Raw genomic sequence first — 14746 nt, forward strand, 5'->3', positions numbered from 1 at the left:
CTTTATAATAATTATTGACCTAAGAATTAGGTAGTGTTTTTTTGAAATACGCCATTTATTTTGTCATTCCCCAGTGGTTAAGCTACAACATACGACCGTAGCCATAAATTGACAAACTATAATTAAAGTAGGGAGTAAAATTATGTTAACGCGCGTGTTTGAACATGTACCTAACCGATTTTTTAATTTTTTTTTTTAAACGGTACAAATAAATATAAAGGATAATAAGGCTTCAAAAAGATATAAATAGATTATCTACAACGTTTAAGGAATGTCCAGGATCATGGTTTGAAAATACAATTAAAACTCAATTTTGACCTACGCTGAGCATGTGGGCCGTTAATGTATCAACAGATCAGATATAATAGATATTTAATATTAATGTATGTGGGAAAAAATGCACTTAAAACTTACTCCGGTATCCTTACACACAACAAATATAGCACTGACAAGTCTCTTGATGAAAAATATTTTTATAACGAGTCAATCACTATTGGTTGAGCTTATATTGCAATATTATTTAAGCGATGTACAATAATTGGTTTTCGAATACAAGACTTATTTGTCGAAGATTGACAATTTTTTACATCAATTTCAATTGATTTATCTATTTGTCCGTCTTTACGGCATGATAGAAAACATAATAATATATAAGCTTGTAAGAGAGAGAGAGAGAGACAGGGATAAGACGTATTAAACGGAAACGGACGTAGTAAAAGGAAATTATAAATTTGATAAAAAAACTAACACAATTGCTAATAAAGGAATCGTTTATTTTAATCGGGTAGTGAAAGAAAAGAAATGATAAAGAGGATTCTGTCATATTAGTTTGACAAATACTTCGAGTGCAGTACTAGCATATCGAGTGTAAAAAAAGTACTATACGACATTACAATTAATTTGTGACAGATTGACGGGAAGGTATAAATAAGTGCAGTGACCTAGGTATATAGGAAACACGATTTTCAAAATGTCAATTTAAAAAAGAAATTTCGGGAGTGTATCAATTAAAGTGAAAGTGTTAAAAAATAAACAAAATGGCTTCTAAACGCCAAATCTAAATCTAAATAAGAAATTAGTGTATATAATATAACATATTATAATCAATCGCAAAATAAAATATTATATTATTTTTTCTATTCAATTTTGAATATACACAAGGTTTTAAGAATGTTTGATTCCTTGTTATAGAAATAACATAAAATAATAAGAAAAACCTCATTGAAGAAACATACATTGTATATATATTTTTATAAAATATAAGTAAGTACAAGAACGTATATAATAAAATATGTGACTAACGTCCAGACGTCTGATTATTAATAATATCAATCACAGAGCAGATGGCTTTCTCATTGGCGGAATTTGAAGTACATCAATTTAAAATGTTAAATATAAGAAATACTTCGCATGAATCATAGACGGATCTATAGATTGGTCACAGAATATACTGATGCAATGCGGAAAGAAAAGCCATAATGTACAATAGCGTATTTAGGATGATGCTTTAGTCAGGGCACGAAATGGACCGGAACGCACCGGAGCGCCGTTCCTGTTAGTGAAATCGGTAAAATTATCGCTCCGTCTCGTGAAATAAATAATTTGACCGTCTTAGCTGGATATGCCATATAATAGAAAATCTAACAAACTTATTTTATGAAAAAAAAACACATAAACTTTGATAACTTTACTATGTAAAAATCTTCAAAAAACTCTCGAGCGCTCCGGTTCGTAAATTTTTCCATTTCGAGCGCTGGCTTTAGTTTAGTTTGGGCTATTCTTAGTTAACGTCTTTTTAGCTTCCGATGTTTTGATCACTTTATAAGGTAAGTGTTTTATAAAAAGATCGATTCATAAATAATATACGCGACATTCTTTGAATCAACTATTATGGCAATGCAATGTTCTTTACCCCTTTCAAAAATAATTTGAATAATAACATTACAAACCAGTTTTTAAAATATTAATAACATAAGTCCTTTTCCTCTTTTTCCAATTTTGTCATTTTGAGTTAAATATACCGAGTGATTTTAAAAGCATTAATATAATAATATGTAAAGAAAAATAGTTGGCTATCAAAAATCACTTGAAACCATGTGAAAATTGCTGACAAAGTTGACTGTTAGTGTCATATAACTCACATTTTTCAATGAATAATGTGAGTTCTGTCATTAAGGCCTTTTTAACCAATCTGGGAGCCCTATTTCTCATGGTATGCTGTGTATCTGCAGCCTTAGGAGTATTATCTTCTTCTTCTTCTTTCACCCTGTCACGTCCCAACATTGGGGCATAGGGCAAGCACAAGTTGGCGCCACTTCCCTCGGTCCATCGCCAACTCCTGTGCCTCCCGCCATGTCAGACCTGCAGCACGTAGGTCGCTTTTGTAGCATCGCTGCAGGGTGAGGGAGGGCCGGCCACGGCGACGGAACCCTTGAGGCTGTGCCACAAGGGTACGAAGTGCCGCACTCTTTGGCGGCATCCGGAATACATGTCCCAGCCACGTAATTCGTCTCTTCGTGATATTATACTATGTATATATTATATATAATGTTAATGACTCACTCGCTCATTAATATCTAAGGAAGATCTTCAATACTTTTATTTTAATTACAAAAAACAGTGTTCTAGTGCTTTTTTGCGATTATGTCAAAACTCGAATTTTGGAATATGTGAGTTATGACCCTAGGCAACTCAATTGATATAAGTTATCCGGGTTACAAAGATAGATAATATAGAATATGTTGCCAGGTAATTACTAATGGTAAATATATTTTTTATTTTTATATGAAGAAATTGGAAGAATCCGAACAAATTTTGGTGGTTTTTTATTAACTTAATAAAAATATCATTATTAGTCGGGGTCGATCCACTTCCGGATGAAAGCCTCCACCAGTTCCCTTGACTCTTCTCGGTTACATTATATAATCGATGTGATTCCATGAAAGTTTAATACCTATTTACACATCGACTAGTAGAGTACATAATATAGAAGACAATGACTTTTTATCACAGTTTAAGTGTAATGAGCATAATGAACATTTAAAACCCTATTTAAACTAATAAAAATATTGTACTGTTCCCGAGCAAGTGACTAAAATTCTGACTAAGTAATGTGTTTATATTATAGAAATGGTGTGCGCATCCGCTTTCAGTAAATTTTCCACCCTAAGTGAAATTGAAAAATCTTGAAAAACCGTGAAGCGTTTAGTCTCTTAAGACGTCTTCATCATTGGAGACCATTCTTCATTCAGTGCTGCGTTTGTAGAAGTTTTGTATATAACCCTACAACTGACATGTTATTGTCTAATGTCTATGGTCTTTTATAGAGAGACAGTAAGGGTTCAAATAGACTATATGACGATTGGGCACATATATGCTAAGAGTGTTTTAGTGTCTATGATCAAAACTATGCCATTCCGACATATTATACATACATATTGTATGACAGCTATGACATCGTATTTACACTCTGTGACACCCTGTGACACAGGACGCCAACATAAGAAACGGATTTTTCGACATATATATGACCGATTGTCATAGAGTGTATTTGAAGCATAACGCAACGGAAATATGACAGTTGTCATTGAGCCTTCCTAGGACACAATTGCCACCGTGCTTTTCCAAAACGTGGTAATTTAAATCAACCAATATTAATACAATGTAATTCTATAGTGTTGTGTAATAAATACGAAATATCTTTGTCATAATACAAAACATCAAAAATACCAAGAGGTGTTTCTCTTTACCACTGCCGAAATAATATTATATCACACACACACTTAAGCAACATTCTGAACTTTAAACTTAACATCGGGGGTAAAAAAACATCATCGCCATCCCCCCGATACGTTCAACGACACTCGATGTCTACGATTAATTAAAAAAATAGTATGGTGAACGTACGCGACATAAGTAAAACTTTTTCGTTTCGTTTTAATAAAAATTTAATTCAGCTGCCAGTTTTTTCTTTCTAAAATTGATATTTGTTTATCTATGAGATATGGACAACGGTTGGATTTAGGCACGCGTTCCTCTACCCGGACCTCCATCCACGACTGCTATCTTACCACTTTACTTGTGATGAATTTTTGAAAGTGCGCTATTAGATAACGATGAAGCTGACATCTGGATAGGTACAGAGTGGAACAACGAGCCACAGCAGCTACATAGCCAGGAGACAACACGAACATAGACCCTTCCAAACCAATCCTCCCTGCACAACACTTGGTCTTAATAGAGCGTATCACGAGGCCCTACGTTTGAATGTGATGCATCACCAGTTTTTTTACGCCTGGTAATGTCTCAAGTGAGCTTTGACTGAGTTTACTGAGTTGATTTAAGGTCATGAGACAGAAGACATGTGTGCAGCTACTAACCGCATATCGAGAATAGCTGCGTCCAGTAAATCAACTGCACAATGGCAGCGCTGGTGAGTGCATCAAAGCATGTGATTACCTGCAGATAGGTCTGAGATTTGGTGATAGTATTAAAATTCTTCTTACAATTTGGGTAACCTCAGCATTTTTAAAACTTATTTTCTCTGTCGATTTACGATAAATTTTCATTCAGTTTTTCGCCAAGCATATATAGGTATATAAGAATTATACATTCAGTAAGATTATATGCGGAGTATGCAAAATAAATTATTCTATTTACTACATAATAATTAAAAGTAATATTCAAATTTCTACTATACTTACTTATTTTATTGTTCACTACCTAATAGCAAATCTCGCACTAGTTAGGCAGCTAGTCATATAATTATATAAAAAATATAAGGGTATTCTGTGATATTTATATCAACAATTGTTCATTTTATCAATAGGTTGGCACGAGTGTAAGAACATTAATTTTATAAATCATCTCTCCTTCGCGAATTACATTCATATTATGTATTAACTTGCGTAATTAATCATCAATTATAGTACTACAACCCTTCTCCTCCAACGGCCTCCTTCAAAAACTTCCTTCATCCTTGATGACCTAGCGCTGATAATCTGCGCTTGCTTTGACCGAGGATTCTCAAATCTCCTGTGGCGCAGTTCAGCCATCTCAATTTCGGCCGTCCAGGTATTCTATTGCTTTCGGAGGTTGTGTATGTAGTCCGCCTTGCTGGCATATCCTCCGGCATTCTATGCACGTGGTCGATTCAGTGCAGTCTCTGCATTTTAAAATGCCACGTGATCTTTTCGCCCTTATACAGTGTGTATAGTTTTTCATTAAGTATACATATACAAATGTTATAAAATAAATATAAAATATAATCTGATAAATAAAATATCAAAACTATAATAAGGCTTTGAAATTAATTTAATGGAAAAAGACGCAATAAGAATCCAATCAATTGTGTATAATTATCATGGCTTAAAATTTAATACATGTTTATTATGTAAATTCCGCTGCTTCCGGTGAGGGGTTTCAGTATATACTCGCTAATCCAAATCAAGTCCGTTTAGTACACTCTGAATGAAATATTTATGGTGTAAGGGTCTCGTGAATACTGAAAAAGAGTCGGTATCACACACCCTTCCTTGTACCCACGGAAACAAGGTGACTACACCTCTTAGATACCACACAGTGGTCCCGTTCTCCACATTACTCATGGCAAGTCCACTTCCACCATCACCGACGCATAAAGGAGTAGGGGGGTCTGAAACTAAAATTAAAAAAGTATAATATATATATATATATAATCAATAAATAATATTATTTAGAGAATTATCTATACTTTTGCCGTCTTTACAGCCTGATTGGAATGAGCTTATACAATATGTTGGTAACTTTATTCAAATATCCAATAACTCGTTTGAGTTTATTTCGATCATTATAATTTATTTAAAACTCCCATAAAATTTCCAAATACACGGCATAGTTATAGATGTTTACAGAGGTATGCATGTTATTAATGAAGTTTATAAATAATCTTCTTCTTATTATGCCATCCCCTAGCGGAGGTCAGTCACCATCAAGGAGATCTAATCTTTGTCGTCTGCTATTTGGAACAGTTCAGTAGAGCTGCACTCGTACCGATCATGGAGGTTCTTAAGCCACGAAATGCGGCGCCGTCCTCGACTACGCTTTCCATTGATCTCTCCTTCAATGACAAGTTGGGGAATGCTGTATTTTTGTCCTCTCATAATGTGGCCTAGGTACTGTAGTTTCCTGGTTTTGATACTACATAGAACTTCTCGGTCCTTCCCCATTTGATTGAGAACTTAAACTTTTGTCACCCGGTCAGTCCAAGGAATTTTGAGGATGCGTCTATACAGCCACATCTCGAAAGCTTCAAGCTTCCGTGACGTCTCTTGGTTTAGCGTCCATACTTCCATACCATAGAAAAGAATTGAGCGAACATAACAACGTACCATACGCAGTCTCAGACCTAGGTTAAGATCTCGATTGCTAAGGAGGCGTCTCATTTTGAGAAAGGCGCTCCTTGCGATCTCAATTCTAGTTTTTATTTCCTGAGACTGGTCTTATTTTTGACTGACCCATATACCTAATTATTTATAATGGGTCACACGTTCGATTGGTTCGCTGTGACAAAATTTGTGATGGTGTCTGGTGTCGCTATTTTTGATACTAGTAATAGTTTTGTTTTCTTGAGGTTCATTTTTAAGCCATAAGAATTAGTGACCTCATTAACCTTTTCTACTAGTTGATGTAAACTCTTTAAACTATCAGCAATCAGCACAGTATCATTGGCATATCGTATATTGTTAATATGTTTGTCATTAACCAAAATACCCACCGATTCCCCTTGTAAGGCTTCCTTGAAAATAGCTTCCGAGTACATGTTAAATAGCAGAGGTGAAAATATACACCCCTGTCTTACACCGCGACGAATTTTTACTTCTCCACTGATTTCGTTTTTGATCTTAATATTAGCTCTTTGATTCCAATATAAGTTAGCTATCAGTTGAATGTCTCTTGCATCGATGCCTTTCTCCTGTAAGCGTTCGAGAAGTTTAGGATGCCTAACAGTATCGAATGCTTTCTCGTAATCGATGAAACACATATAAACATTAACATTGACATCTAGGCATCTTTGCACTAGAACATTCAAGCTGAAAAGTGTTTTGCGAGTGCTCAAACCACTTCTGAAGACAAATTGTTTGTCATCCATGTCTTCTTCGCATTTTTGAAAAATCCTACTATGGATGATTTTTAATAAAACTTTTAACATGTGTCTTATCAAACTTATTGTTCTAAACTCGCTGCACTCATCAATCAACGACAATAATTTCTAATTGATCTTCTTATAATAATTTTATCATTTCGTTGTAAATATTATCAGGGCCGACAGCTTTACCATTTTTAGAATTTCGTATTGCATTTATTATTTCTGCCCTATTTATGCATGGGGCTTGTTCACGTTCATTAAAAGTATAGCCAATAGGTCCCCTATCATCATCAAACAGATTTTCAATATATGTCTTCCAACGATTCAGCTTCTTTTCTATATCTAATATAATACGCCTATCTTCGTCTTTCAAGATAGTTGATGAGGTTCCTCTCGTAATTCCCAATGTTTCCTTTATCTGCTTGTGCATATTAAAGGAATCGTATTTTCGTTGGAGATTTTCAATTTCTTTGCATTGGTCGGACATCCATTCTTCTTTAGCTGTACGAATTTTTCTTTTTATGGTATTATGAATTGTCCTATATTGAGTTTCAGTTGTATTTTTCTTTTTTCTTTTTTCGTCCATTAAAGATAGAATCTCATCTGTCATCCATTTTTGCTTCTTAGCTGTTCTTTTATATTCTAATTGATTATTAGATATGGAGGAGAAAACATCTTTTATCCTGTCCACTTGTCTGTTATGTCAGAGGATGTAATGACTGAAGTTTTTATTTGTTATATTTCTATGTTCGGTGCACTTTTCACTTGTTGTTTGACTTCGGGATCTTTCAGTTGATTAATACACGTTGGGTTGCGCGTGGTTCCCTCAGTAATCTTTATAATCTAATTGTTACTGTAGCCACAACAGGATTGTGGTCAGATAAGATGTTAGTTCCTGGATAAGTTTTAGTAGATGTTACACTATTTCTATAACGATTGCGAATTAATATATAGTCTATTTGATTTCTTACAATGTTATTGCCATCATCTTGTGGGGATTGCCATGTATACAATCGCCTTGCTGGAAGTTTGAATAATGTGTTACAAACAACCATACTCTGTTCATGGCAAAATTGTACTAATCTTTCTCCTCATTCATTTCTTTGTCCTAGACCAAATTCTCCTACTAACTCTCTACTTTTACCTTTCCAATCTTTGAGCTAAAATCTCCTATAATCAAGGTGACTTCATTATCTTTCGTCGATTTTAGAATTTCATTTATCTGTTCATAGAATTCTTCTATAACATCGTCGTCTTTGTCGGCAGTTGGAGCGTACAGCCGTATTATATTAACATTACCCATCCACGATTTGAGTTGTAATAGCATTACTATGTCAGAGTAGGGAACAAAACTATTGACCGTTCTGTTAATTTTATCGGTAACTATGATACCCACTCCATTTCGATGGTGGTTACCATCATTTCCCGAGTAATATAAGGTATCGTTGTCAGTTTTAAATCTGCCGTTACCCTTCCACTTCACTTCGCTGATACCAAGGATATCTAATTTTAACCGATTCATTTCCATTATAAATAATACTATATTTAATTATCTATAAATATATAGTTTAGTTGCTTAACTGAAATTACCATAAAATACCAAGATAATACGTGGTTTAATCAGCGCGAGATAGAATCCGCCAACCTATTAATAGAATTTTTTTAAATAAATTAATAACGACTTTACCTTAGAGAATCTAGATTCTTACAGTGTAACATAGATTATAATACTTAGACCTAATAAAATAGTAATTGAATTGTCTAATCTAGTAATTTCAGTGATAAATAGTTCGGCGGAACATTTGGGAGAATTTTATAAAATCTCTGCGAACCCCTTCTTACTGGGCGTCTTACGTGGGCGAAGTCTATGCGAATGCGACGCGACACGGCACGGCGCGGCACGACAATATCAAACAGTCAAGGACACCTGTAGTGGCCTACGTGCAGATTACGCCCGGCGAGCGTTGCGAAGCGAGGCGGGGCTTCAGCGACGCGATCAGTAGGTTTGGTATTTTTGCGCAAAGTAGACGCGGCGAAAGTGACGTTTATCATACATTCATCATGTCAGATGTAAAATTTTTAATCACTTCCATTCAAGAACGTCCTGCATTGTGGGACAAAACATACGAAAGATATGATAATCGTCTATAATCATAAAATAATAATAAAATAAGTGGTTCTACAAGTAAATTGCTTTTATTATTTAATTTACATTTCGTTTTATAGGATGTTGTCAAAATTTTCCCTCGCTTGCGCGGCTGTCATGAAGCTTTATATCTATAGATGCATAATTAACGCATATTATATCGAAACATAATTTAAAACATCATTTACATCATTTCAAACATAACAGTTAACTACAAACTACTAATATTTGTACACTTATGATGTGATATGTGTGTTTAATATATGAGTTTTCAAATAAAAAGCCCTCGCGTCCGTTCATGATAAAAATGCGATGCCGACTAGTGACAGGTACTGGTGGGTACTGGCCACGTAGGACAACGTAGCCGCTTCGCATCGCTTTGCTTTATATCGCTTCAAACCGCATCGCGATCGCGTTCGCATTGACTTCGCCCACGTAAGATGCCGCGTTAGCTGAGGTTGACATGGTTACGTTTCAAAAGAAACACCACGTGCTCTTTTTTCTAAATTTCTACATTGCTATGCGAAATTTGGAACAGTAATGTATATGTATGTATGCGTCAATGACATTGAGCTACTCTACAAGCTGCTTGTTGGCGAATTTACAATCCGCTTGTAAACTCGTCCAGCGTCATCATCGAACAAGCTAACAAGCAGATTATAAACAATCTACCTAGAAAAGTTGAAAGCCGGTCAACTTACGCGCTACACGCTGGCGTGTGGGCCGATATGCGTCTACGCAGTAAAGAGATGGTAGCGACCTCCCGGTAAAAAAACGAACTACTCAATACGTTCTGTCAAATTAGTACTTACCAAAAATGACGGTTTCAACTCGCTAGCTTATTGGCTTCTGAGCGAGTGGAAAGTTTTGTGTGTCATCGTCAGAATCGCACTAGCTGACTCGCCCGCTTTTAATTTCGCCAACAAGCAGCTTGTAAAGTAGCTCAATGTCATTGAGGCTTTGATAATAACAATAGATTTTGACAACAAATTTGATCATTTCAAAATGATGATGGCGATGACATCAATATAATTTCATGTGACATAAGTCTTAAGTTTCAATTGATACATTATTGCCAAGTGTAGATTATTATAATATAATACATTGTGCATGTGAATAGTATTAACTTCCAAGCAAATCGTGTTAAAGTGATGACATCAAGAATTTTAAGTTTACTTTGTTTGAAAGAAATGAAGCAATTAGTTATTAGTCTGACAGCTCTCACAGATATCTATTATGTGAAGTTTTATTCCATTAACATTAACGTAGTATTTAATTAGTGATAGAAAATACGAAATATAAAAAAAAATCTGCATGCGATGATTCAATGGAAGTGTCAAACAGAGTGGCGTTTACGTGAGAAATTCGAAAGCTTTCCAAAACTTTTAAGGTTATCTAATACTAAATATAAACTAAATATAATAATAAATAAAACGAAATAAGCATACCACCATATACACCGGCACACACTTTATCAGGCGATAGGTATTTCAAAATATCTTTGTGGATAATTTGTCTGCATTTTGAAAGAGTTATTATTGGCAATGTCAACGCTTTCAGTTGTGGTGCAAGTGGACCTCTTCGAGTCTCGAATCCAAATCCAGCCGCCTGCGGAAGAAAGACAGCATTAAACCCGGCAGCGATACGTCGAATTTGCCGATGTGATTTTGTTGTCATTTACAAAACACACGAAACTGTTCCACCGCACATAGCGTCGGTGCGACATTTTTGGTGGCATGTGCCCCAAGTAGAATAGCAAAATGTTAAATTGGCGCATACGCAGATGCTGGTTTTCGTGGCCAGTCGGCTAGTCTCGCCTGTGCGGACCGAAGAGAGTTGCAAAATTGCCTTCCGTTTTGATTTATATCCATGTCGCAGTCGAGACGATTTTGTATATTTTGCAACCGGTCTAAGATTCAAAGGATATTCATGGTACATTTTTTGTAAACAAAGTATACTGATTTCAGAATTTTAAAACATTTATTTGCTTAGTTTATTTCTGCGTTATTCTGGTTAAACTATTAAGTATTATTAAAATATTGTATGTTTTGAAACAATGTGGTCAATACACAATAATTAGGTACGTTATTGAAAGTACGTAATTTTTGAAAACCCAGCAAACACTTATTTTTCTTCTGATCACTGCGCGTAATGCGTAACAAGTGAAGTGAAAGTATAGCGAAGTTTATTTGTTAACCATAAAATAATATGCTGGATAAAATGACGACAGAAAAAACTTATTATCAATACGTAAACTTTTTTTTTGCATTCAATATTGAAGATTTTTTGAATTCACAGTACTTATTTTTATTTAAACAAATTAGTTTTGGAAAGCATTGTAAATAAACATAATTAACGGAATAATATTTTAGAAAAAATCCTAGTCGATCCAAAAAGATCTAGGGGTTTAAAATATGCTTTTTATTGCTTTTCAAAATTATGTATTTTCAATAAATAAATTTACTTTCTCCTATAATCCTCCTATTATCGTATTCTTGCTTGTCCGGTGGTTGTTTATCCAGTACAAATCTCGCAATCGATTTTTAACTAACTTCCCAACTAGCTAGACATTTGAAACTTTTAGAATATATCAGAACACGATGCCAATGCATTCTTTTAATACTTTTAGCCATCTTTAAGTAGAATTGAATTCGTTTTCAGTTAATTCTGTTTTGTATGAAAAGTTATTTCGGAAGAAATCCGTAAAAAGTAAAACACTATTATTGGTTGCTAAGGGGGTCCTAGCAACTAAATTATTAATATATGCGTGCGTTTCTATGGAAATCAATATGAAATGTTAAAATGACATTTCAGTACTTATTCTATATGTATTCAGTATTTCTATAAAGTACATTTTTTTTGATCTTTTAAGCTAGTCAAGTCAAGTTTATATGATACAACAGAAAATTTAAAACGTGGTATATAAAAAGTTCTTTTTATCTGGAAATTATTCAATTATTTAATTCTCTATACATACCCTTGCTAGAATATGAGCTTTTGAAGGCATTTTTATAGCTTTTATATCTTGAAGATCTAAACAAATCGGCATTACGTATTCAGAAAAGGTTATCGGTGTTTCCAAAATTAGAATTCCTAAGTCATTCGTAATTTCTTCATCCATCTCTCCAAGAACAATTGAAGTTTCAATTTTTTTAACCTGAAATCAAACAATAAAATTGTGATTATCCCTTTCCATTAGTTTAGACTAATCAATTCTGTTGCGTTACTGGACCGCATTATGTGTCAATTCTAAAATTCCTGCTGACATGATGCAATCACAGAACAGATTAATAATTAATAGAAATGTAAAAGCAATTGCCATGGACCAAAGTTCTGAAGTTGGCTAGTTTATGGCCTGACCGCCATAAAACCCAAGTAAAAAAAAACCGCGTCGACTGTTCCCAAAGATTGTAAGCACGTTCATTAACGTAACAAACTTAAGTACATTTTATTAACTGTAAAAAATAGCATATTCTTTAACACGTGTTTAAGTTTATCCCATATTTTCCACTCTCCAGATATTTAGCCGGTTATATCACACCCAGTAAGGTAAGCCAGTTAGTTCCCTTAAATTGTGTTCCCTGGATGCAATGGAAATCAAACTTGACGATAGATTCACATACATAAATAAAAAATATTTCAAGTCTTACACATTTTAATCGTTTAAAAAAGCTTATCTTTTTTTAAAATCAAATATAAAATAATTAAAATAATGAGTACAGTCTTCCAAATAACTCATTAAGCTATATTTTAATTATAAACGTATTGATAAAATACTACATATAAGAGAAAGCAGTTGAATATGTGCACATTTTATACCATTTATTTAAATTGTAAGTAAATCTTTGAACCGACAAATATTTTTTTTATTAATTGATTGTTTTCAAATGCGTATTGTTTAATTAAATCACTTTAAAATGGAAATGATCAGAAAATTATGTTAAATTGCACACTCCGTATTTTGTCGGTAGATACCGCTGGACTGCATTTAACCTTAAACTAAAGATTAACTTTACTCTAAGGTAGGTAGGTCTTACCCGAATTTTTTGAATGTACGTTTCCTGCATTTCTTCTATGTGGTCAAGTTCGCTGAACATTTTCCCTACTGCCACCAGCAGTTCGCTTGCAGAAACTTTAGATGTTCGAGAGCTGTAGCAGAATCCATCTATGGATATTTGTAATAGTAATAATTAAAGAAATGTAAGCAGTATGGAATTGATATAAATATTTGTGAGACTGAAAAGAAAAACATTATTTTCAAGGCTATAATTTAGCTGAGGCATGGTCTAAAAAGATCGTGACTACGCGACGCGCAGATTGTGCAAACGACGCGTGCTGAACAAAACATAATTTGTCATAAAAATTCAACATGCGTCCATTTAATGTTATGTTTATTGTTATATTAGTAATAATAATAATGTATTCATTGACATGTTTTCTTTTCCGAGTACATACGTAACGTTTTTTTGTCATCTTTACACGATATAAGAATTAATTCCTCCGACGCCAATACAAAACAAATTGACGTGTTCACGTCTCGACTACCGCTCTCTGATTGGCAACGAGCGTGAAATTTCGTCCCACCTATTGTTGAAAATTATTTGCCGTTTCACTGATGTATGCTCTTAAGTACTGCTTGAGATCAGTTTGAGACCGTACCGCGTACGGTCACAAACTGCAAGCTGCAAACTGCAAGCAAGCATTTTGAAAATATAAATTCATTTATAAAAATATTGTTAAGGGTAATATGTCAAAGCCCGAAACTGACGAACACATCAAACATTGTACCTACGCCTATGTTCAATGAAGGTTTGAATGCCTGCCACAGACTACCAAAGCCATCAAAAATATATGAAAGAACGTGTTATAGGTCGTTAACGCCCTCTGAACATCGGGATAGCTTTATCATTGCCATCTTGGTGCCGATGGATACATATACTATTTGAAACAATAAGTAGCCAACACAATATAATATTTGTATAGGGTACCTAATTAAATTCCAAACATGACGTATTTTCATAGTTTTAGTAGTTTATATTTGACAGGTAATCTATATTAATATTAACGGATTAATACATTGAGTAACCAGGGGTTGGGGAACCTTTTTACGTATGCTTGCCAAAATTTCCAAAATATTATTTTTCGACTGTCTGACATGCCGAACAGTTTTTCATGGAGATAAAAATGAAATAAAAAAATCGATGTGTGTACTTATGTACGCGCGTTAAAAGTTATACTTCTTTGGCGTAACAAAACAAAATAAGCCGTTACCTGAGTCTATTAATATTACAGTGGATTAGGTTGATGAAAACGTACGCGATTCATCTGTGTCTCATATAGCACATGATAATTGTAATTTAATTATTGTATTGGACCAAAACTCATCTTTGCCATACGGCGGTTATAATCGATTTAAAAGTGCCCATGATAATTGATAAAAAATCAAATTTAAATATAATATCACAAAATTTATT

General features: G+C 34.2%; 2 protein-coding genes across 3 annotated transcripts in view; both read right to left on the reverse strand.

Annotated features, from left to right (window-relative positions):
• LOC147077699 (ovochymase-1-like) overlaps positions 1-447 on the reverse strand; it is a 31580-nt gene extending 31133 nt beyond the window's left edge. The window contains exon 1 of the mRNA XM_085960673.1: positions 415-447. The gene's annotated coding sequence lies outside the window, so the exon portion shown is untranslated. The remainder of the gene's footprint in view (positions 1-414) is intronic.
• Positions 448-5290: 4843 nt separating this feature from the next.
• LOC147077700 (uncharacterized) overlaps positions 5291-14746 on the reverse strand; it is a 51954-nt gene continuing 42498 nt past the window's right edge. For both annotated transcript variants that reach the window (XM_085960675.1, XM_085960674.1), the window contains 4 exons: positions 13310-13437; positions 12250-12429; positions 10721-10880; positions 5291-5659 (listed from right to left, as the gene is read on the reverse strand). In XM_085960675.1, the coding sequence (XP_085816801.1) occupies positions 5436-5659; positions 10721-10880; positions 12250-12429; positions 13310-13437 (692 nt within the window). In that variant the 3' untranslated portion in view covers positions 5291-5435. The remainder of the gene's footprint in view (positions 5660-10720; positions 10881-12249; positions 12430-13309; positions 13438-14746) is intronic.

This window comes from Rhyacophila brunnea, unplaced genomic scaffold, assembly GCF_057557595.1.
Source record: "Rhyacophila brunnea isolate RB1 unplaced genomic scaffold, BYU_Rbru_1.0 scaffold_12, whole genome shotgun sequence".
In the NCBI taxonomy this organism is placed as follows: domain Eukaryota; kingdom Metazoa; phylum Arthropoda; class Insecta; order Trichoptera; family Rhyacophilidae; genus Rhyacophila; species Rhyacophila brunnea.